At 43.8% G+C, this 23,750-nt stretch overlaps 1 protein-coding gene across 4 annotated transcripts; it reads left to right on the top strand.

The window, feature by feature from the left end:
- On the top strand, positions 1,079 to 23,478 carry LOC102167861. 4 transcript variants are annotated; one of them, XM_013978858.2, is made up of 8 exons: positions 1,079 to 4,070; positions 4,339 to 4,480; positions 7,220 to 7,438; positions 13,322 to 13,544; positions 15,591 to 15,754; positions 20,057 to 20,387; positions 20,892 to 20,955; positions 21,852 to 23,478. In XM_013978858.2, exons 3-8 carry the CDS (start codon positions 7,231 to 7,233, stop codon positions 22,410 to 22,412), a joined length of 1,551 nt encoding a protein of 516 aa, XP_013834312.1. In that variant the 5' UTR covers positions 1,079 to 4,070; positions 4,339 to 4,480; positions 7,220 to 7,230; the 3' UTR covers positions 22,413 to 23,478. The 4 variants fall into 4 exon arrangements, with proteins under 4 accessions (XP_013834312.1, XP_013834313.1, XP_013834311.1 ...); XM_013978859.2 differs by having other exon boundaries at positions 4,232 to 4,480; XM_013978857.2 differs by having other exon boundaries at positions 4,208 to 4,480.

Below are 23,750 nucleotides of genomic sequence, written 5' to 3'. Positions count from 1 at the left end.
CCTTCTAGCTCACCCAAGTTCTTCCACTCAATAGCTCTGTAGACAAGTGTTTTTCAGTCTATATGATACAGTACTGGAGATGAAATTAATTTAGTGAGTAAAGTTCAGCATTTTAAAATAGCAAAATAAACCAAATTCTACCATTTATAGCAATTATTAGTAGTAGCTAGATTTTGTTTTCATTTTATTCTCAGTCATGTATGTGTTTACATGGTGATATAAAATACTTTTTCTATTAAATGTGTACACTACATACAATATATACTATGTAGTGTGTGTGTTATACATATTATATTTATATATGTTATATAAAATTATATATATATTTTTTCTGTAGATTGTGGTCAAAAAATTTGAAAGCCACTACTGTGGCCCATTCTTAAATATTTTTCTTTCATTGCATCATTAATAGACACTGTCTAGGAGTTCCCTTGTGGCTCATCAGGTTAAGGATCAATGTTGTCACTAGTTCAATCCCTAGCCTGGGAACTTCTGCATGCCACAGCCAAAATAAATAAATAAATAATAAAGGTTAACTTCTTTTTTTTTCTTTCTCTTTTTCTTTTTACAGCCAAACCTGTGGCATATGGAAATTCCCAGGCTAGGGGTTGGATTGGCGCTGCAGCTGCTGGCCTATTCCTCAGCCACAGCAACACCAGATCCAAGACATATCTTCAACCTACGCCACAGCCCATGGCAATGCCAGATCCTTAACCCACTGAGTGAGGCCAGGGATTGAATCTGCATCCTTATAGATCCTAGTCGGATTGATTACCGCTGAGCCCAGGAACTCCTATTTTACTTTATTTTAATGATAATTTTAAGAAAGGAGGAGTTCCCTTCGTGGCGCAGTGGTTAACGAATCTGACTAGGAACCATGAGGTTGCAGGTTTGGTCCCTGCCCTTGCTCAGTGAGTTTATGATCTGGCGTTGCCGTGAGTGTGGTGTAGGTTGCAGACGTGGCTCGGATCCCGCGTTGCTGTGGCTCTGGCGTAGGCCAGTGGCTACAGCTCCAATTTGACCCCTAGCCTGGGAACCTCCATATGCTGTTGGATCGGCCCAAGAAATAGCAAAAAGACAAAAAAAAAAAAAAAAAAAAAAAAAGAAAGAAAGGGAAAATGTATAACTGAATCTAACTTTGTTGTAGTTTAAATCTCTAAAGTTTGGTTTTGGTTTTGGTTTTTTAGGCTGACTAGTTAACCATCTCTCCACCATCTTGGGTTTGTGCCATTGGTTTTTTTTTTCTGACCTAAGAAAAGCACTTAACATTTGTCCTTGTTTAATTTCATCTTGTTAGATTCAGCTCATTGCCCTGGCCTGTCAAGACCATTTTTCATCATTATTCTGTCGTGCAGTCATCTGCCTGCTCCTCCCAGTGCTGGTCACCCACAGGCCAGAGTTACATGCCCCCCACACCTTCCTTCCACAGCCCTGGAGGAGGGAGCCAAGGGGAGCCCCTGGCCAGGTGATATGAAGGAACTGACAGTCAGCGTCCTTGGGGGGGAGACCCTTAGCTAGTTTTTCCTCCTAGTTATCCATGTGTTCTTTTCACCCCTTTCTCTCTATGTTCCATAAAGATAATGAGAAGTGGCCAACTGGTTACCTTTCTTACTTAGCTACCAGGAAGCTCAGAGCCTGGGCCGATCACCCATTTTCAGTAGGTCTCAGCCTTTCAAAATCCATAGAAATAAAATAACACCCATGGTAAAAAGCTTTTTTTTTTTTTTTAATGATGTATTTCTACGATATATGTAATTTAAAAGAATTTGGCTACATAAATTCTGCTTGGGACTCTTCCATATCTTGTATATTTCAAATTGGGTTATTCTTATACACATGGCACAGAAAAGCAAAACACTGGGGGGCTGCCATATTTGAATAGTGTTTAAATTGAAACTATGTTTGAATAATTAATATTTTCTGCCCAACTATAACTCCTTCAGTAACACATGTGTGAATTTAGCTTTGGGAGGGAAAGAGAAGCACTTTGATAGAGGAACAGTATTTAAGTTCCATCTTATCCTGTGAGCTCAGCAAGCAAGTCAGCAGGAGGTTTTGTGAAATCATGGAGTCAAAGTGGTTTTATCAGCTTGGCCCAATTTACCTTTTATTAAATTATTTTTTGGCTGCACTCGAGGCATGTGAAAATTCCCGGGCCAGGTATTGAACCAGAGCCACTGCAGTGACAACGCTGGATCCTTAACCTGTCCAGGCTCCCCTGAGAATCTGACTAGTATCCAAGAGCTGAGTTCTGGGCAGATTCTTGGGAGAGCCTGTGAAAATGCAAAACCAACTCAGGGGCTCTGCTGTGGGGAACAGAGAGTCTGCATTTCTCACAAGCTCCCAGCTGATGTGGTGCTGCCAGCCCATGGATCATACTTCGAGCAGGGCCACCCTACAAGGGACATGTATGTAAAAAGGACATATAGGTCATGTATGTAAAAAGGGCATGTAGTGAAAAGCATTCAATACACCCCTCTTATTCTAGAATGTTCTCCATCCTTTGTTGTCAGGAAAATGTTTGCTCACTGAGGTGCAGCTCAAATGTAAGCTCTACCAAGACATTGGGTTCTCACAGAGTTAATCTCATAATTCCTTTATGGTCCCACTTGTCGTTTGCCTAGTAGTTAACTTGTGTGTACTTGGCACTTCCATTTTTTTTGCTTCTTCTACTTTTTTATGTACATACAGAAAAAGTCACTTTTGGGTGCACAGTCTGAGTTTTAATGGTTGTATAACTGCCACCACAATCGATTCAGATTCACAATAATTCCTTCCCCCAAAGGATTCCCTTGTGTTGCCTTTTGCAGTCACTTGTCCCCACAGCTCCAGCCCCTGGCAACCACTGACCTGTTTCTGTTCTATCATTTTGCCTTTTTCAGAATGTTATATATATAAATAGAATCATACACGCTGGAGCCTTGTGAGTCTCCTCCATTTTGCTCTGTCTGTGGATCTTGGATCTTGCCTGATTCACCTTCATTTTTGCCTGAATAAGTGTTTAACCCAAAGTCAGCATTCAGACACCCAATTCACTGCACTTGCAGTGAGTCCACTGTCCTTTCAGAAGCCTGACTCTTAATCAAGAAACCCCAGTCTTGCTGACTTTGTGGTGACTTTTCAGCTCAGGGTTTTCCTAACTCGCCTGGTCAAAAGACTCTCCTGTCTCCTGGGTGTGTAATAAAAATAGGAATTTCCAGAATTCTTTCCTGCACAGTCTGATTTTACAGTTTCTCTTGCACAGTCTGAGTCTGATTTTATGGTTCTGGAAAGAAGCCTGGGGAATCCAAACCAGTGCTTCTCAAATTGTGTGGGAATCACTTGAGTCACAGATTGCTCGATCCCATCCCAGAGTTTCTGATTCAGTGGGTCTGGAGTGGGGTCCAAGAATTTCCATTTCTAGCAAGTTTCTGGGTGACGCTGATGTTGTGCTCTGGGGACCTCACTTTGAGAGCCGCTGATCCACAGACTGCGCTATTATCATGCCTTGGGAGATAATACATGTACACATGTGCATGTGTGAATTCCAGCTTCAGCGCAATTGATAGGGGGGCAAGCATGCTATGTGAGACTTTTTTCGGTACCAAACATTGCACTCTGGCCATGGCTTCAATCCCATTTGACCAGGGCCAATTTCTTCTGTCCAGGGCCGATTTCTTCCATCTGCATTGACTCAGAAGCAGAGACCTCTGAGATTTGTTTGGTTCAATCCTCTCCCCTTGGCTGGGGGACCAAGATGAAGCCCTCTGGCTTCTGCTGAGGATGCTAATGGCCCAGTTGTGGCAAAACCAGTTTCAGTCCTTTCTAGTTTTTCACACAGGCTTGAACAATGTTGGCATGGAAACTGTGTGTGAGGATGTCTGTGGTCTTAGAGAAACCGAGGTGATTACGGTTGGATTTGGACTCCGAGGGACAATTCCTGGGGATGCCGCGGATTAGCTGTAACAGCTGTTATCCTGCCCATTTGAGGAGGAACTGAAGGGAGAAGAAAGGACTTGTTTAAAGGATGGATCTTTGCAACTCGAAGAGGGGAGACTCTTCCATCAAGCCTGGGGAAAGTGTATTCCTGGGTAAGTGGATGTTTTTCTGGTTCAGATCGCCTAGGTGCTAATGGAAAGCAACTTCCAGATCTAAGGAGGGGAAGGATGATATTGATGGCTTTGGCTGTGATCTATGGGATGTGGCCCTCACCCCACTTCCTCCACAGGCTTCTGTGCTTGATCTGCCTTAGGGAAGAGATGACCGCCTTCCACCAGCAAAGGCTTCCAGAGCCTTGTCTTTTCTGAAAAGAAAAGAAAAGGGCCCTGAGATCCCTCAGCTGAGAACATGCTTTTACAGCTCGCTGTTCAGCATCGTTTCATGTGCCTGAGGATCTGTAGGAATGGCCCCTTGGAGTGTAAGAGTTTGGACTTTTACTGCCTTATGGAGAACAAACCAGAGGAAAGTGTTGTCTGAAGGACTCAGGACAAGCCTAAGAGATGTGAGTTGCAGATCATACCCCTGTCCCCTTGTGTCTGGTCCGTGTCAAGGTCAGTGGGGCAATGGTGTGTGAAGCTAGGAAGGCAAAGACCGACATTTGATTATTTGGTTGTATGGATTACCCCCTTAGTCTACTGCTTTTATGGTTAATTTCACTAAATGTTTATATCTTTTTTCTTTTTTCTTTCTTTCTTTCTTTTTTTTTTTTTTTTTTTTGTCTTTTTAGGGCCGCACCCAAGACATATGGAGGATCCCAGGCTAAGGGTCTAATTGGGGCTGTTGCCACCAGCCTACACCAGAGCCACAGCAACACCAGATCCGAGCCGGGTCTGACCTACACCATAGCTCACGGCAACGCCGGATCCTTAACCCACCGAACGAGGCCAGGGATCGAACCCGAAACCTCATGGTTCCTAGTTGGATTTGTTTCCGCTGCGCCACAATGGGAACTCCTACATTTTATTTTTACCTTTTAAAACCAGCTTGTCAGAGAAGAGAGCTGTCGTTCCTTGCATTACTCCTTAGATCAAAATATTAGCAGAACTTTTAAAATCCATGTGCACAGGACTATAAAAACAGCTATTTTTTTTTAAAAAAAACCTGATAGTCCTGAATATTTATTCAGAGAGCTCTTCACTCAATATATTTGCTGTTTCTCACTTTATTTTCTTTCTCTCTGAACTTCTTTGACAAAGTCAACCTCTAATTCTTTCTGTTGATGGGCATTCAAGGTGTAAACAAAAATGATATTTACTCTGTAAATGTTATTTTACCCAATCATTTTATTCTATTCCTGAGCCAGGTTTTTTTTTTTTTTTTTTTTTTTGGCTGCTACATTTAACAAGGTGTAGAGTGGATGGGCTTGGGCATAACTTTCTCTGCTCATCTTCTCTGCAAAGAAGTAGTGAAATAATTAAAAACCCTCAATGGGAAGGACAAGAGCGATCAGAGCATCACAAATTTAACAATCCCCTTTAAATAATTGATAGTTGTCAGAAGATTCGTAGCATTTAACTCTGTAATTTGCAATTAGAGAGATAAGATGCTAAACCAAGCCACCATATGCCTTGCTGCTTGCCCATATTGGAATAGTGGGTGTCTCATTTCAGCAATAATATTTAGAGTCATATTGTCCTTGGGTATCAGACAGCTTGTAAGGAGTTCACATTAGGATACAAACATGTTCTGGTCTTATTTCTTTGATGTAATTAGTATAGCCTCTCTTTAAAAAGAAGCAGTCTTACAAGAAAATTACAAGAAGAGGGGTTAAAAAAAGTGTTTAGAAAAAGAGACACGTGCACCCACATGTTCATTGCAGCACTATTCACAATAGCCAAGACATGGAAACAACCCAAATGTCCATCGACAGATGATTGGATTCGGAAAATGTGGTATATGTACACAATGGAATACTACTCAGCCATAAAAAAGAATGACATAATGCCATTGCAGCTACATGGATGGAACTAGAGAATCTCATACTGAGTGAAATGAGCCAGAAAGACAAAGACAAATACCATATGATATCACTTATAACTGGAATCTAATATCTAGCACAAATGGACATCTCCTCAGAAAAGAAAATCATGGACTTGGAGAAGAGACTTGTGGCTGTGCGATGGGAGAGGGAGGGAGTGGGAGGGATCGGGAGCTTGGGCTTATCAGACACAATTTAGAATAGATTTACAAGGAGATCCTGCTGAGCAGCATTGAGAACTTTGTCTAGATACTCATGTTGCAACAGAAGAAAGGGTGGGGGAAAAATGTAATTGTAATGTATACATGTAAGGATAACCTGACCCCCTTGCTGTACAGTGGGAAAATAAAAAAAATTATAAACAAAACAAAACAAAACAAAAAACACCTCAAAAAGTTAAAAAAAAAAAGTGTTTAGAAATGAAACACTTCCCATAGCCTAGCACATTTTTTTTTATGTGTGTGTGATTTCGTCTTTCACATTTAAACTTTAATTCAATTGAAATTCCTTTTAGTTAACAAGTTCTAGCTATATTTATTGGTCATTTCCACATAGATTTGGGTTTTTGTTTTGTTTTGTTTTGAAATGCTATGTTATTTATTTATTTATTTATGGGCCACCCCTGTAGCATGTGGAAGTTCCTGGGCCAGGGACTGAACTCAAACCATAGCAATGACAACACCAAATCCTTAACTGCTAGGCCACCAGGGAACTCTTTTTTGATATTTTAAGGAGATGTACTCTAGATGTACTCTTTTTTTTAAGTGCTGTACCTACGGCATGTGGACATTCTCAGGACGGGGGTTGAATTGGAGCTACAGCTGCTGAGCCACACCACAGCCACAGCAACAGCAATGGTGGATCCTTAACCCGCTGAGCTTTTTTTTAATTGAAGTGTAAGTTAATTTACAATGTTGTATTCATTTCTAGTGGACAGCACAGTGATTCAGTTATATATAAATATATATAATACATGTATATTTTCTTTCAGATTCTTTTCCTGTATAAGTTATTACAAAATACTGAGAATAATTCCCTGTGAGATACCTAACAATAGGTCCTTTTTGGTTATCTATTTTATATATAGTAGGGTGGCACATCTTTTTGATCTTGACTTTGAAGCACTTGCAATCTGGGGAGATGGCACCAAAGATATTTCAGGTTTAAAGGCAGTGTAGGATTCAGGTCAGGCACATTCAAAAAGACGTCGTATCATTTTCCGAAATAGCATCTGGACTGAAGCTGCTGTTTCTCATGATGCAGGAAAGGGCAGGATGAGGGTCCCTGCTGCCCCTGCAGGCTGGGCTTGTGCCGCCCTCTGCCTGGCGTCATGGTCGTCTGCCTTTTCCCATGGGGCCAGCTCGGTGGCCTGTGTGGACATGCAGCCCAAGCACACCCCAGCCCAGCCTCAGAACCCCAGGACCCACCACATCACCATTCTCACCGGCAGCTCTTCCTACTCACCAGGTGACACTGTTCCAGGTATGGATGGGAGAGGCTTTGAGAGACCCTGAGGGGCCCCATGATCTCGGTGACAAATTCCAAGTTGTGTTTATTCCAGGCAGGAGTTTCCTAGACTTAAAGTTTGCCTTGATCCTAAGAAGCAGTTGTGTAGCCAAAAATAAGCATGCAATATTTGTGTCATGAAAACTACCAAACTAATCTTCATATTGACATTAATCTTGATAAGAACAGAGGGCACGCAGGGCATTATAATAAAGAATTATTTTGTCTTTATTATAAGATATAAATACAGTTACCCTGAACAAATGTCACAGATCAAGTGTGTGTAAGAAACAGACTTCTTCCCTCATTGCTTCGCACTGACGTTATTTGGGGAATAAAGGAACATGTCCTGCTATTTTCATTCAGGTGTCTACAAAAGCAGAGTGAGAACTTCAGTGCAGGTGGCTTATTTGGGAAGTGATCTCTGGAAGCACAAATGAGGAAGAGGGGGAAGAGAGGCAGGGAAGAAAGAAATACCAATAAAAAGTGTGAAATAGAGTCAGTCGCTGCTGTGGACAACACACCAGGGCCCAATTCCAGTGGGGACCCTCTGGGAAATCACGTGAGACACTCCTCTGAATCATCCCTTGAGAGGATGGAGGAGGGATATTTATTGGATGAGCATAGTTTCCCAGGGATGTTTCTGCCATCTGCCACCCCAACACACATACACACACTTCAGACATACTCCTGCCTACCGTGGACAAGTTCCCAAGGTGCCAGCTGGAAAAAGCAGGAAAAAACGCTGCTGACATTGAAGACAGTGGCTAAGCGTAGACAGGAAAGTATCTACTTACCTACAGGGAACTCAAGCACATGTTTGTGCTGTTGGCTCCACTCTCTTTTGATACATGCTAATTCTTTTTTTTAAATAATTTTATTTAAGTATAATTGATTTACAATGTGGTATTAATTTCTGATGTACATACAGCAAAGTGATTCAGTTTTATATATATGTACACATACATTCTTTTTTTTTTAATTTTCCCACTGTACAGCAAGGGGATCAAGTTATCCTTACATGTATACATTTTTTTCTCCCCCACCCTTTGTTCTGTTGCAACATGAGTATCTAGACATAGTTCTCAATGCTGCTCAGCAGGATCTCCTTGTAAATCTATTCTAAGTTGTGTCTGATAAGCCCAAGCTCCCGATCCCTCCCACTCCCTCCCTCTCCCATCGCACAGCCACAAGTCTCTTCTCCAAGTCCATGATTTTCTTTTCTGAGGAGATGTCCATTTGTGCTAGATATTAGATTCCAGTTATAAGTGATATCATATGGTATTTGTCTTTGTCTTTCTGGCTCATTTCACTCAGTATGAGATTCTCTAGTTCCATCCATGTAGCTGCAATGGCATTATGTCATTCTTTCTTATGGCTGAGTAGTATTCCATTGTGTATATATACCACATCTTCCGAATCCAATCATCTGTTGATGGACATTTGGGTTGTTTCCATGTCTTGGCTATTGTGAATAGTGCTGTAATGAACATGCGGGTGCATGTGTCTCATTTAAGTAGAGTCTTGTCCGGATATATGCCAAGAGTGGGATTGTGGGGTCATATGGAAGTTCTATGTATAGATTTCTAAGGTATCTCCAAACTGTTCTCCATAACGGCTGTACCAGTTTACATTCCCACCAACAGTGCAGGAGGGTTCCCTTTTCTCCACAGCCCCTCCAGCACTTGTTATTTGTGGACTTATTAATGAGGGCCATTCTGACTGGTGTGAGGTGGTATCTCATGGTAGTTTTGATTTGCATTTCTCTTATAATCAGCAATGTTGAGCATTTTCTCATGCGTTTGCTGGCCATCTGTATATCTTCCTTGGAGAACAGTCTATTCAGGTCTTTTGCCCATTTTTCCATTGATTGATTGGCTTTTTTGCTGTTGGGTTGTATAAGTTGCTTATATATTCTAGAGATGAAGCCCTTGTCTGTTGCATCATTTGAAACTATTTTCTCCCATTCTGTAAGTTGTCTTTTTGTTTTCTTTTGGGTTTCCTTTGCTATGCAAAAACTTTTCAGTTTGATTAGGTCCCATGGGTTTATTTTTGCTCTTATTTCTGTTGCTTTGGGAGACTGACCTGAGAAAATATTCATGATGTTGATGTCAGAGAGTGTTTTGCCTATGTTTTCTTCTAGGAGTTTGATGGTGTCCTGTCTTATATATAAGTCTTTCAGCCATTTTGAGTTTATTTTTGTGCATGGTGTGAGGGTGTGTTCTAATTTCATTGCTTTGCATGCAGCTGTCCAGGTTTCCCAGCAATGCTTGCTGAATAGACTTTCTTTTTCCCATTTTATGTTCTTGCCTCCCTTGTCAAAGATTAATTGACCATAGGTGTCAGGGTTTATTTCCCGGTTCTCTATTCTGTTCCATTGGTCTGTCTGTCTGTTTTGATACCAGTACCACACTGTTTTGATGACTGTGGCTTTGTAGTATTTCTTGAAGTCTGGGAGAGTTATGCTTCCTGCTTGGTTTTTGTTTCTCAGGATTGCTTTGGTGATTCTGGGTCTTTTGTTTTTCCATATAAATGTTTGGATTGTTTGTTCTAGTTCTGTGCAAAATGTCATGGGTAATTTGATAGGGATTGCATTGAATCTGTAGATTGCTTTGGGTAGTATGGCCATTTTTACAATATTGATTTTTCCAATCCGTGAACATGGAATATCATTCCATTTCTTTACATCTTCTTTGATTTCTTTGATTAAAGTTTTATAGTTCTCGGCATATAAGTCCTTTACCTCTTTGGTCTGGTGTATTCCGAGGTATTTGATTTTGTGAGGTGCAATTTTAAAAGGTATTGTATTTTTGTATTCCTTTTCTAATATTTCATTGCTGGTATACAGAAATACGACTGACTTCTGAATGTTAATCTTATATCCTGCTACTTTGCTGAATTTATTAGTCAGTTCAAGTAGTTTAGGGGTTGAGTCCTTAGGGTTTTCTCTGTATAGTATCATGTGGCCTGCATACAGTGACAGTTTTTGTTGTTGTTGTTGTTGTTGTTGTTGTTGTTGTTGTTGCTATTTCTTGGGCCGCTCCCGCGGCATATGGAGGTTCCCAGGCTAGGGGTTGAATCGGAGCTGTAGCCACTGGCCTACGCCAGAGCCACAGCAATGCGGGATCCGAGGCACGTCTGCAACCTACACCACAGCTCACAGCAACGCCGAAACCTTGACCCACTGAGCAAGGGCAGTGACCGAACCCGCAACCTCATGGTTCCTAGTCGGATTCGTTAACCACTGCGCCACGACGGGAACTCCCAGTGACAGTTTTATATCTTCTCTTCCTATATGGATGCCTTTTATTTCTTTTGTTTGCCTAATTGCTGTGGCTAGGACTTCCAAAACTATGTTGAATAGCAGTGGTGAGAGTGGGCATCCCTTTCTTGTTCCAGATTTGAGTGAGAAGGCTTTCAGTTTTTCCCCATTGAGTATTATATTTGCTGTGGGTTTATCATAAGTGGCTTTGATTATGTTCAGGAATGTTCCCTCTATACCCACTTTGGTGAGGGTCTTGATCATGAATGGATGTTGGACTTTGTCAAATGCTTTTTCTGCATCTATTGAGGTGATCATATGATTTTTGACTTTTCTTTTGTTAATGTGGTGTATGACGTTGATTGATTTGTGTATGTTGAACCATCCTTGTGAAACTGGGATGAACCCTAGCTGGTCATGGTGTATAATTTTTTTGATATGTTGTTGGATTTGGTTGGCTAAGATTTTGTTGAGAATTTTTGCATCTATATTCATCAATGATATTGGCCGATAGTTTTCTTTTTTGGTGTTATCTCTGTCTGGTTTTGGAATAAGGGTGATGGTGGCATCATAGTTTGTCTTTGGGAGTATTCCTTCTTCTTCAAACTTTTGAAAGAGTTTAAGGAGGATGGGCACCAGTTCCTCTTTATATGTTTGTTAGAATTCGCCTGTGAAGCCATCTGGTCCTGGACTTTTATTTATAGGGAGTATTTTTATGACCTCTTCAATTTCATTTCTAGTGATCGGTCTGTTCAGTTGGTCTGTTTCTTCTTGATTCAGTTTTGGCAGGCTGTAAGATTCTAGAAAATTTTCCATTTCTTCCAGATTGTCAAATTTGTTGGCATATAGTTGTTCATAGTATTCTCTTATGGTTTTTTGTATTTCTGCAGTATCCATTGTGATTTCTCCTTTTTCATTTATAATTTTGGTTATTTGAGTTCTTTCTCTCCTCTTTTTAGTGAGTCTGGCCAGGGGTTTGTCAATTTTGTTTACCTTTTCAAAGAACCAGCTCTTGGTTTTATTAATTTTCTCTATTGTTTTTTTAAATCTCTATTTTATTGATTTCTTCTTTGATCTTTATAATTTCCTTCCTTCTGCTGACTTTAGGTCTTTTTTGTTTTTCTTTTTCTAATTCGTTTAGATGGAGGGTTAAGTTGTCCATTTGGGATCTTTCTTCTTTTTTGAGAAAGGCCTGTATCACTATAAATTTCCCTCTGAGCACTAGATTTTGAGAGGTTGTGTCTTCATTATCATTTGTTCCAAGGTATTTTTTAATTTCCTTCTTGATTTCTTCATTGACCCATTGGTTTTTTAGTAGCAGATACATGCTAATTCTTGATGAGAATTAGAGGTGATAGATGGAAATGAAATTTACTCCCATCATTGGATAGTTTTATCCAATTATTTTGTTGTATTGGTTAGTGTGGGGAATACAAAATATAGAAAATCTTATCGGATTACCCTCTCAAATAGTTGCATGGTTGGAGTTCCTGTTGCACCTCAGCGAGTTACGAACCTGACTAGTATCCATGAGGATGAGAGTTCGATCCTTGGCCTTGATCGGTAGGTGAAGGATCTGAAGTGGCTGTGGCTGTGGCGTAGGTGGGCAGCTGTGGCTCCGATTTGATCCCTAGCCCAGGAATTTTCATATGCAGCGGGTGCGGCCATAAAAAAAAAAAAAAAGTTTTATGGTTTATAGTTCTAGCACTACTGAATGAGTGTCCTGATTTTTCTGCTGTCCTATCAACACTAGCTGTAATTACACATTTTGAAATTGGTTAATATGATAGGTAATATGCTAGTGTCTCATTTATAATTTTTTTTTTTAAATTACAATTGGGCTTGTTTATTTTCTCTTTGGGTCTGTTGATAATTTTCAGTTTGATCTTTTTATTAATTCACCATAAGTCTTTGTCTATTTGTCTGCTCTATCTTACAAATACTTATCTAAGTTTATCACTTGTATTTTGATTTCTTCTATATGGGGAATTTTAAGAAATCATCTTTTCCCTTATAGTTACTGAGGTTTACTTAGGGACTTGTTCCAAACTCCAATTTTAAAACAAAACAACCACCCAAAGTCAAACCATTCTTTCTTTCTTTCTCTCTCTCTCTTTTTTTTTTTTTTTTTTTTGGTATTTCATTTTTACATTGTCTTTGATCTACATGGAATTTATTTGGGGTGTGAAACAGAACTTCAACCCTTTTTTTCTCCTAATGAATTGCTTACTCTCAGGGGGCTGGGTTGGTCCAAAGCTTTTCATTTTGAAAGTACTCATATAGAGTCACTGGGTGAGATCCATAGAGTGCGTTGACCTTTTTTAAAAAATTTTATTTATTTATTTATTTTTGGAAGTTCCCAGGCTAGGGGTCAAATCAGAGCTATAGCCGCCAGCCTACACCACAGCCATGGCAAGGCCAGACCCGAGCCACAGCTGTGACCTACACCACAGCTTATGGCAATGGTGGATCCTTAACCCACTGAGCGAGGCCAGGGTTCAAACCAGCATCCCCATGGATACCAGTTGGGTTCCTAACCCTCTGAGCCACCATGGGAGCTCCATGTGTGTGATCCTGATGGGTGTTCTCTGTTGCAGTGGCTGTGAGGAGCAGGCGGGACTTCCTGGGGTTTCTACTTCAGGCGCGAAGAGTGTCCGACCATCAGATAGTTGGCACTTTTGTTTTCACTCCTCCTCATTCCAAACTGATGACTTGTTCAGAAGAGGCTGACACGGTCACCCACTCGGATAAGTCCCGGAAGAGAAATCTATGGTTTGAGTGGCGGGCCCCCGCCCAGCCTGCGGGGGACATCAGGTTCCTGTAAGAGAGTCAAGTTCTGGTTCTGAGTAATGGAGCTTCCCCTTTGAAGAGAGGGGGGCTTCTCTTCTCCTCCTTCTTGTTTCCTGCCTCTCGCCCCCACCTTATACCCAGGACAGGGTCCCTGGGGCCGCCTCAACTAGAGAGAGAGTCTACACAGAGGGTGACTAAAAAAAAATCGCCCCAACTCCATTATCCATTATCCATGGTGCAGGAGTGTGTGGTGTTCCCCTGCCCCGGGCACAGATGAGCCTTGACCATCCTCTCCAGGAGGTTCTCACTGGGGAGCAAAACAGCTGCTGGTGGGGAACAGCCCGGAAAGGGAGAGACAGACAGACAGACGGAGGACCCTTCCCTGGGCCCAGGGAGAGGCTGAGGCTTCCGCACCTGTGCTCATGGTCCACCAGATGTGTGTGGCCATGACAGCACCCACCTCGCAGGGTGGCATAAGGACAAAGAGGCCCATATATGCCAAGTTCGAGGAGCAGTTCCCAGCAACTGAAAGCACCATGTGAGCATTATCATCCCTCAAAATGAAACACTGGCTTTTTTTTTCCATCTGAGTTCAAGGCGTGTGGAACTTCCCGGGCCGGGGGTAGAACCCTCGCCACAACAGTGACAACACTGGATCCTTAACCCACTGGGTCACCAGGGACTCCAATGAGACACTGGCTTTGTCCTCTTTTTCCAACACTCACATGTACCAAAAAAGTGAATTTTTGTTTGTTTGGTTGGTTTTTAGGAAAGGGTGTGTATTCCTCAGATTCTTTCTCCCGAACCTCCATGTACTGAGGAGGGAGGCTGTGCCACAGGGTGGAGGCATCTGGATTCCACGCTCCCTCCCCACTGGGTTGTCCCCTAGAAATCCGGTGTGTGCTCCCCACCCCACCTCTGGTGGCCTTATGCAGCAGACAGGACAAAGAAGGAGGAACACAACATGCCCTGACGACTTTGCTCATCTGGAAAGGATGGGACCCACTGGACTGTGGTGTCACCAGCATCTGCCAGGCCTTTGGTTCTGATCCAGTGCCGGGGATGTGTGGTGTCTGAAGTCCTTCCATCTGCACAGTTACTTGTATTTCTCAAAGCACCTCTATTTCTATTTTAAGATTTACTATCATAGATGCTCTGTGATTCAGAGAAAATGGATGGCTCAGATCCCGAATTGCTGTGGCTGTAGCATTGGCCAGTGGCTACAGCTCCGATTCAACCCCTAGCCTGGGAACCTCCATATGCCTCAGATGCAGCCCTAAAAAAAAAAAAAAAAAAAAAAAGCCATTGTCTCCATTTGATAGGAAAAGGACTAAGTCCATGATTGGAAACATCTCCCAATTCTCTCCCTTCTCAAGATCCTTTCCCCCCATAACATAGACATGGTGATGAACCGTGACTTTTACTTGCCCCTTAACTCTCAGGATGACCTCAGCTAAATTAATCACATTTTAATTATACTTAAAGTGAGAGAATGATACTCGCCAATAGTCCCTATGTGGGTGAAATCTGGGGGAGGATGAATGAGATCATGTTTGTGCAAATGATTTTTACAGAAGAAAGGCATCATGTATTCAAAATATTATTTAGAATATGAATGATTTATCTTGCATTTTCAATAGCATTTACAATTCCAATAGGATTATACAATTGTACAGCAGAATTATAAAACTTTCAATTAGTGCTGTAATTCAATTCATGACATACTAGTCTTGGTGAGCGATCAAAGTTGAAGATAAAACCTTTCGGGTCGACACAGACGGAGAAGACACTTTTTCATCCAAATGAGATTCTGGATGACTGTATTTATTCAGGAGGGTAACTGATTTGTACCTATCGTCTCGTCTCCTATTTTAATTATTTGCTGCTGTCGACTTTTTGTTTTTAAAAAGAATGAAGTCACCCCAGACGGTATCACAATCATCTCTGGGTTCTTCTCTCCATGTAGACTGGGGCTCTGCTTTATCTTTTTGTTTGTTCTCTCCTTTCTATTAGGATGGCCTGGCGTGTTAGTTAAGATTAACTAAATCCTTGAATCTCTGCTTTCTTTTCCCACAGTTTATCAGTAGTCCAGTCATATTTCCTTTACTGGGCAAGGATTGAATCATCTGTTGTGTCTCAACAGACACACAACGGAGCCCGATCCGACGGCCACGTGGAGCTCGGCTGGCCAATGCCAATCCCCGGGCAGAGGCCAAAGGGCATGGAAGGAACCGCCCCAGGTACAGCTCACTGCTACCTCCGCTAGTCTGGTTGGCAGCCTTATTTATATTGTCGCTTAAAAGTGATGATTGCCAGTTGCCAGTTCCTGGGACACAAGCAGTAGGCACCTGCCTTGGCAACGTCAACAGTGCCTGGGGACGTGATCACATGGCTGGCGGTGGGGGGCGGGGGATGCTTGCAAATACAAGGTTACCTGCAATAACCGCACTTCATCCTGCTCAGCCTCTCGGATGAAGCTGGGCTCTAGTTGGCACTGAGCCGAAAAACCAAAACACAGCACACCCCTACCCTTAGGCTTAGCAGTCACCACAAGATTTCAGCTGTCTCCTCAGCCCCCTGAGGCTCCATGGGGAGCTCAAGAAAGAAATCCTCCTTTCTTCTTTTTTTTTTTGGTCTTTTGTTGTTGCTATTTCTTGGGCCGCTCCCGAGGCATATGGAGGTTCCCAGGCTAGGGGTTGAATCGGAGCTGGAGCCACCGGCCTACGCCAGAGCCACAGCAACGCGGGATCCGAGCCGAGTCTGCAACCTACACCACAGCTCACTGCAACACCAGATCGTTAACCCACTGAGCAAGGGCAGGGACCGAACCCGCAACCTCATGGTTCCTAGTCGGATTCGTTAACCACTGCGCCACGACGGGAACTCCCCTTTCTTCTTTTTTTATAAAAGCTTATCCTGCATTTATTGTTACTTTCTGATGGCTCTTTGCAGCTTGGGTTGGAGAACAGGATCAAGCATGAGAGGCTGTTTCGATGGCAATGGATTTTCTTCCTGGTTCACCACATGATTTTAGACTCCACTGACTCATAAACTTCTAAAAAAAAAACAAACAAAAGTTAAAAAATAGAGAATGTTTGACCCACCCGAAAATTCCTGGTGAAATGGAATCCATTTGCATTATTTATTTCAGGTTAAGCGCTCTGAACAGATACATTCATAAAGGCATCAATCATTTGCAAAGATCCAGCCTTCGATCCACTCAATCTGAACTCTCCTTTATTCTTTCCTTTTTTCCTGGCTAATGGGTTAAGGCCAGGATCCCGCTGGAAAGGACTAGACTTTGCTGGTCTAGTGGACTCAGGCTCAGAGCCCACCCTGGGCCACACCCTCCATCTCTGCCTGTAACCAAAACCTTTGTCTTCTCCCCACTGCCCAGCGCTGCTGCTCCAGTTTTTCCACCAAAAGACTCCTAAAAGCAGAGAAAAGGTCTCAGGGTCTCAAAGTGTGGCCTGAAAAAGACACTGGAAACCCCACGTGTCCTTGAAATCTCTTGTTCCACGTTATAAATCATGCAAATGTTGCATTCGAATCCCAAGGATATTTGTTTTCATATGAGTATGAATCAAAGTGAGGCTTCCGGAAGAGGCGTGGATTGATCCTGCAGCCTTTCTGATGGTTGACCCTGCAGGACACTTTGTCATCGTCCCCCGTCTGCCCATCCGGGGGTGGGGTGGGTGGCAGACTCCAGTCTGAGGGCTGTGAGGTAAACTCCTAACTCTGCTGCTCACATTCCTCCTCCGCTCCTGCCTGTTTTCCTGCCCCTTCCCCTACACAACCCCCAGTGTTACCCAAAGGGGAAAATGTGTGTGTGTACATGCACACACTGGGGGACGTGTCAGGTAACAAAGTAAAATGGATTGCTCCCCTGTAAGAAGACTTTAGTAGGCCGATGTGACTTAAGAAATTTTCCTGTTGGGTAGATAGTATATTGTATTTTTCAAGCTTATTTTCCAACAGCCTTGGGATACTTGGGGGTCCTACCCAACCCCATAAGGCATGACCTATTTTTATATCTCCATGTTTTACCTTCTGACATTTCATTATCTTTTACCCCAGAAGTGGGGGGTGGCATGCCCTGAGCCAGGGATCGAATCCGGGTCACAGCTGCAACCCAAGGCACGACAGTGACAACACTGGGTCCTTAACCCACCACACCACCAGAGAACTCCCTGACATTTCCTTAAACTTAAATGTTCCTCTGTTTTGTTTTGTTTTTTTCCTTTTTTTTTTTAAGGTTGTACCAGTGGCATATGGGGGTTCCCAGGCAAGGGGTCGAATTGGAGTTGCAGCTGCCAGCCTACAGAAACAACAGGTCCGAGCCACATCTATGACCTACTCCGCAGCTTGCGGCAATGAAGGATCTTTAACCCACTGAGTGAGGCCAAGGATCGAACCTGCATCCTCATGGATACTATGTTGGGGTCTTAACCCACTGAATCACAGCGGGAACTCCCAAACTGTTCCTCTTGATGAACTCTTTACTTTTCAAAGAGCCGTGCAAATATCTCCTTAGTGGACCTTTCAGCTTTACTTGCTGGTGGGCAAGTGCAATGGTTTTCCTTAGCTCTGGTATCAAGTTCTCATCACACTGTGACTTATACGGTCACCCATCCAGGAGTCTGTCCTCTTGGATTTTGAGTTCAGAAACAACAGGTAGTAATTGGCATCACTTCTGCACCCCCAATACCTTACATGGTTACACGATGCCCAGCACACAGTGGGTCTGCCGGAAGTGTGTGAAGGCATTTAGAGCTCAGGCAGGAGTGAAAATTGTCAGAATTTTTGCTAAATTCTGTGTCTTTGTAAGCCTTCTTTTGTTTTTCACTTCAACCTCAGTGTTTCTTAAAATTTTCACTGAAGTATGGTTGATTTACATTGCTGTATTAGTTTCAAGTATATAGCAAAGTGATTCAGTCACACACACACACACACACACACACACACACACGTTGTCAGATTCTTTTCCATTGTAGGTTTTTACAAGATATTGAGTAGAGTTCTCTGTGCTCCACAGTAGGTTATTTTACACATAGCAATGTGTGTATTTTAATCCCAATCTCCATATTTTTTTTTTTTTTGTCTTTTGTCTTTTTGGTGGTTGTTGTTGTTATTGTTGCTATTTCTTGGGCCGCTCCCGCGGCATATGGAGGTTCCCAGGCTAGGGGTCGAATCGGAGCTGGAGCCACCGGCCTACGCCAGAGCCACAGCAACGCGGATCCGAGCCACGTCTGCAACCTACACCACAGCTCACGGCAACGGCGGATCGTTAACCCACTGAGCAAGGGCAGGGACCGAACCCGCAACCTCATGGTTCCTAGTCGGATTCGTTAACCACTGCGCCACGACGGGAACTCCCAATCTCCATATTTTTGAGCAATAACGACATTAGAACAAAGTGTCACAAAAAATAAAGAAGTCACCCCAACCCAGTTGGAGCCTCAGCCAGAGAAACTTCGGCCAGTACTTTTTTTATGTGAAGAGCAGTGAAGTCCCACGGTCATCACCGTGGCAAACACATGGTTTGTGATGCAGCCGTGCCAGGCGCTGCACTTCCTCTGTCTGCAGCCACGATTTCATTCCACCCCCTCAACAGTGCTCAGCTGGAGGTACCATTATTAGTCTCATCTTGCAAACAAAGAAGCTGACACTCTGGAGGGCTTACCCCAGAGTGAAGAGTGAACTCAGACAATAATCTGACTCCAAAACCTGTGCTTGTTTTTTGCTGCCCCATTCGAAGCTCTTTTTCAAACCTCTGGGCCCCCTGTCAGCTCATCACAGGTGGGAAAGGAGACAGTGCAGGGCAGTGATCCCACCTCTGCCTGAGAAAGAGGCTCATCACTGGGGAAACTTTTAGCATTAGTACTATGGCAAGAAAGATCTAGGGCTTTAAAAAAAAAAATCTGTGGAGTTCCCATCATCGCTCAGTGGAAGCAAACTTGACTAGTATCCATGATGATGCAAGTTCAATCACTGGCCTCGCTCAGTGGGTCAAGGATCTGGCGTTGCCGTGAGCTGTGGTGTAGGTTGCAGACACGGTTCAGATCTCAAGTTTCTGTGACTGTGGTGTAGGCCAGCAGCTGTAGCTCTGATTCAACCCCAACCTGGGAACCTCTACATGCCGTAGATGCGGCCCTCCTGAGACCAAAAAAAAAAAAAAAAAAATCTGTGATCCATGGGATTCCACTTTTTTTTTTTTTCTTTAGCTCGAGGCAGATTCTGGCAGAAGTGAGAAAAGACACAGTGGTCACAGCGGTCTCTACATTCTTGGATTGGTAACTGTTGAGAATGCACAAGCCCAGAGGGCCAAGGGCTTATTCTTTAAAAAGACCTAAGAAATCAGGTGTTTTGTCACTTGGCCAGGGCTTCTGTGACTGGGCAGATCATCCTTATGGTGACACTTTCCAGTGGCTCACAGTTAATGGTCTGTCCTCAGGCACATTAAAACCTCTAGTGTTTAGCCCATCATTCTGGTTGTGGGTGTGAAAGGATACAAGGAAGATGTTCTCTCCCTCTCTCTGCAGTGTCTCTGGACCTCCCCATAGCTCCTGGCCTCTCCATCACTCTTCCTCTGCAGAGTGCAGATGTCTCTGCTGTGGCCTCACGTGGAGCTGCAGAAGAGGACAGTTTAGGTCCTGTTCCTGCCAGTGTTGGGGTGACAGCGTTGCCTGGGGGTGCAGAGACTCCATTCCAGCCATGGTCACACACAGCTGCTGCAGTCAGCAATGGCCTGCAACCCAGCAGAGACAGCAGCCCAACCCTGGAACCATCCCTGGATGTCCGTGGGCTGGAGGGGCTTGTGGCCCTCAGGGAATTCTCAGAGAGCTTTGCTTCCAGCCCAAACACCCATCACAGGTAATGGGCCAGGGCAGGTGGTAAGATGAAGTCAAATACTAGGATGTGTAAGCAATGGGACCTTCTTGGAGTCGGTTAGAAAAGGATCTCAAGTATATCTATTCTTACATGTGTGAGAAACACTGACTGTACTGGGCTACTGGTCAGAAGGGCTGGGTATGAAAATAACCCAGGGGGAACTGCTGTCTTGAACAGGAAGCAATCTCTGAGGTGCTGCTATAAATAAAATAAAATATAAATATATGTTTTATATTTTAGAAATATAAATATATAATATATAAATCTGTTTTTATGTAAATAAATAAAAGCATTTAGTAAGTCTCTGCTGCCATCCTCACTCACCTCCCCTCTCCTGCCCATATTCCCTCCCCAGCCCCCAAACTCCAAACTCAAGGGTTTCCAATGAATATGATTTTATCAGTATATACCACAGTGGTAGGAAACATTGCTGTTTGGTCCAAATACTTAGTGACTCCTCAGTCCTTTTTTCCCCCTTCCCTTTAGGACTCAGAATGATCCACGCTTTGAGTCATTGGAAACTTGCCTGCCCTGGGATAGAGATGAACAGGTAAAGCCGAGTTGTGCACAGGCAGTGAATTTGGTATTTTTGACTCCAGAGTGGGAAGTCCCAGGCTGGAAAATCAGAGGCATTAGACTAATAGCCAAAATCAGAGAGAAGGGGGAAGGGTGTGATATATACACAGCATCTTTTCCTCAATCAATGCCAGCCTTCCCATTATATGTAGTGTCTCTGAAGTTATCGGCAATTGTAGAAATCAGTGGTTTTAATGATTTGTTTTCCCACTTAGCTTTGCTTAGTAATTTCTCTCTCCTCCTCCCCTACTTCTCCTTCATAACACTGGCCTCAGAATACCATGTATGATCCCAGAGGTTAGATCAGTGGGCCATATAAAATATACATGCCCAGTGATTTACTATTCCTCTGAAGTCTTAAAAGGAAAACAAAATAAAACATGGCCTAATATCCTGACTCAAGTTTATTAGAACCTACAGCGAGACTAGAGGTCCCTCTTGCATAAAAAGACACACTCTGTGGCTCAGGTCGGTTAAGAATCCAGCATTGTCGCCGCTGTGGTGTGGGTGTGATCCCAGGGCCAGGCACTTTTGCATGTCACAGGTGTGGTCAAAAAAAAAACAAACAAACAAACAAAAAAAAACCCCCACACAAATGACATACTCCAGCCATTGGAGATGAGAGGGACCCATATTTGTCCAGAAGCATCTTAAAGGATGCTAAGTTTATTCTTGTAAGTGGGCCTCCATCCTCTCTGTGGGGTTTCCATTCATCTCCCTTTTCCCATCAATGACAAGTGGACATTTATCTGCTTGGCTGTTCTCCCTTGAGCTCTTCTAAGAGGAGGCCTGAGGCTAGGTTTTCAGCGGCTGCCTGGGAGTTTTTAAGGAACTGAGGTTAGTTGCAAATTTTCCCTCTTGCTTTTCTAGGACAAGGATAAGGCCTCTAACACGACGGTGGTGAGGCCTTCTTTGTACAACATCCATCTGACCCATCCTGGTCCCTGGTCCTCTGAAGCACTCATGGGGAGTGGGGCCAGGGCAGCCAAACCAACCTCTGTCTTCCACACCTCTGTCACCTCCAGGCCACCCACTGCCCGGGGCCGGGCAGAGGCCTCAAGGCCCTCTGCCAGCTTCTCGCCTCCTTCAGAGCACAAGGAGCCCAGGGTGGGGAAGGGAAATGGCGAGGCTGGTGTGGGACCCCCCAGAAAGACCAACCCTGGGCTTGAGCTTGGGCAAGATGAAGCCAGGACCCCTCCGGGCATCCTGCTCCGGGCTCCGCAGCTGGGAATCCTGCTTTGCCTCTCGGCCGCGCTGGGCATGGCCATGGCTGTTGGCCTTCGCTATGTGCATGCCCAATACTGCCGCAAGCGGACGGGAGTGTCCTTTAGGGAGCCCACCCGGGAGGCAGTTGCCAGGGGTGACGACCGCGAGACCGTGCACGAGAGGAGGATCAGGGACAACAGTTTTCTTGTGGCTGACTCAGAATGAGTGGATCACTCCCTCTGTGGGGGGCAAGAAATCAGACCTCTGAGAAGGCCTCTCCGCGTCCTGCTTGGACCCCGTAGAGCGTCTCAGCCAGAACCGAGCTAATGAGAATAGCTGATGAGGACAGGGACTCACCGTGTCCCTGTCAGGGAGCAGTTAGTGGAGGAAGCAGCAAAAGGACAGTTTTATCAACAGAGGGAGTTCTTCCCTGGCTTTGTTGTCTGAACATCTGTAATTTAGCTGCTGCTTTTCTTTTCTCAATTAGATGTTCTGTTTGAAGAGTTAAACTCAACATAATGAATATTGTATAACCTGCTCATTAACTAGACCCCCGTGGCCGCTAAGCTTCCTCCGTTGCCTTAAGGAACCCGCAGAAATAGAACTTGTCCCTCCTCAGCCTGTCAGCCTCCTCTCTTCGAATTCTTTGAAAAATAAAAAAGTAACGTTGGCGTTGTGTCTCTTGCAAGAAAAAGAACTGCAGCCCTCCCCTGGCCTCTCCAAATCACCCCCAAAGAAGTTTTGTTTTCTGATCCAGAGTTCAAAGTTGACTCTGATTTTGTTGACTGGATGAGTGCGAGGGTATTTCGTCTTCTTGGAAACTCAGAGCATGGCAAATCTGCCATAGAAATTGATCCGAAACAAGGAGGATTTTAGAGGGTTTGGTTACCCACATCTGCGGGAAAACACACTTGCAGCCGGAGACTGTAAACACCAGGGTGGGGTGAGCAAGCCTCTTCATCAGGTGTAAATGGACCTGAGACCGCCCATCCATTTACACTTGATAAGAGTCTCCTGTATTCCAAACCCCAGCGGGCAGCTTGCCTTTGGCCTGAGGTCAGGCTGAAAAAAATGTTGTAAGAGCCTTTACCTAAGAAAGAAGCATCGTGGGCAAAACCCATTTACTTGCTTTTGTGACTTTATGAAGATCACTCTGATTTAGCAAGAGTCCCATGGATACTACCTGGGCTCAAAATAAGATCTGAGTATAATTCTTAAAGATGTTCACCTAATATAACACATCGGGATTTGCTGGCTTTTCAGAGTTAAAGCCATTAGAGTCCCGATCCATTTTTTTTTTAAGGTCTTTTCTAGGGCCGCACCTGTGGCATATGGAGCTTCCCAGGCTAGGGGTCTAATCAGAGCTGTAGCCACCAGCCGGCCTACACCACAGCCATAGCAACACCAGATCCGAGCCGCGTCTGCGACCTACACCACAGCTCACAGCAACGGTGGATCCTTAACCCACTGAGCAAGGGCAGGTACCGAACCCGCAACCTCATGGTTCCTAGTCAGATTCATTAACCACTGAGCCATGAGAGGAACTCCCCGATCCATTTAAAT

Source organism: Sus scrofa, chromosome 8, assembly GCF_000003025.6.
Source record: "Sus scrofa isolate TJ Tabasco breed Duroc chromosome 8, Sscrofa11.1, whole genome shotgun sequence".
Classification (NCBI taxonomy): Eukaryota; Metazoa; Chordata; class Mammalia; order Artiodactyla; family Suidae; genus Sus; species Sus scrofa.
This window is presented reverse-complemented; position numbering and strand designations above follow the sequence as displayed.

Excerpts from the sequence above, each read along its gene's own strand:
- LOC102167861 (XM_013978858.2), top strand. The coding sequence starts at position 7,231 with ATGAGGGTCCCTGCTGCCCCTGCAGGCTGGGCTTGTGCCGCCCTCTGC. Across the intron at positions 15,755-20,056 it reads CATGGAAGGAACCGCCCCAG|TGTCTCTGGACCTCCCCATA; the intron begins GTACAGCTCACT and ends CTCTCTCTGCAG. Across the intron at positions 20,956-21,851 it reads CCTGGGATAGAGATGAACAG|GACAAGGATAAGGCCTCTAA; the intron begins GTAAAGCCGAGT and ends TTGCTTTTCTAG.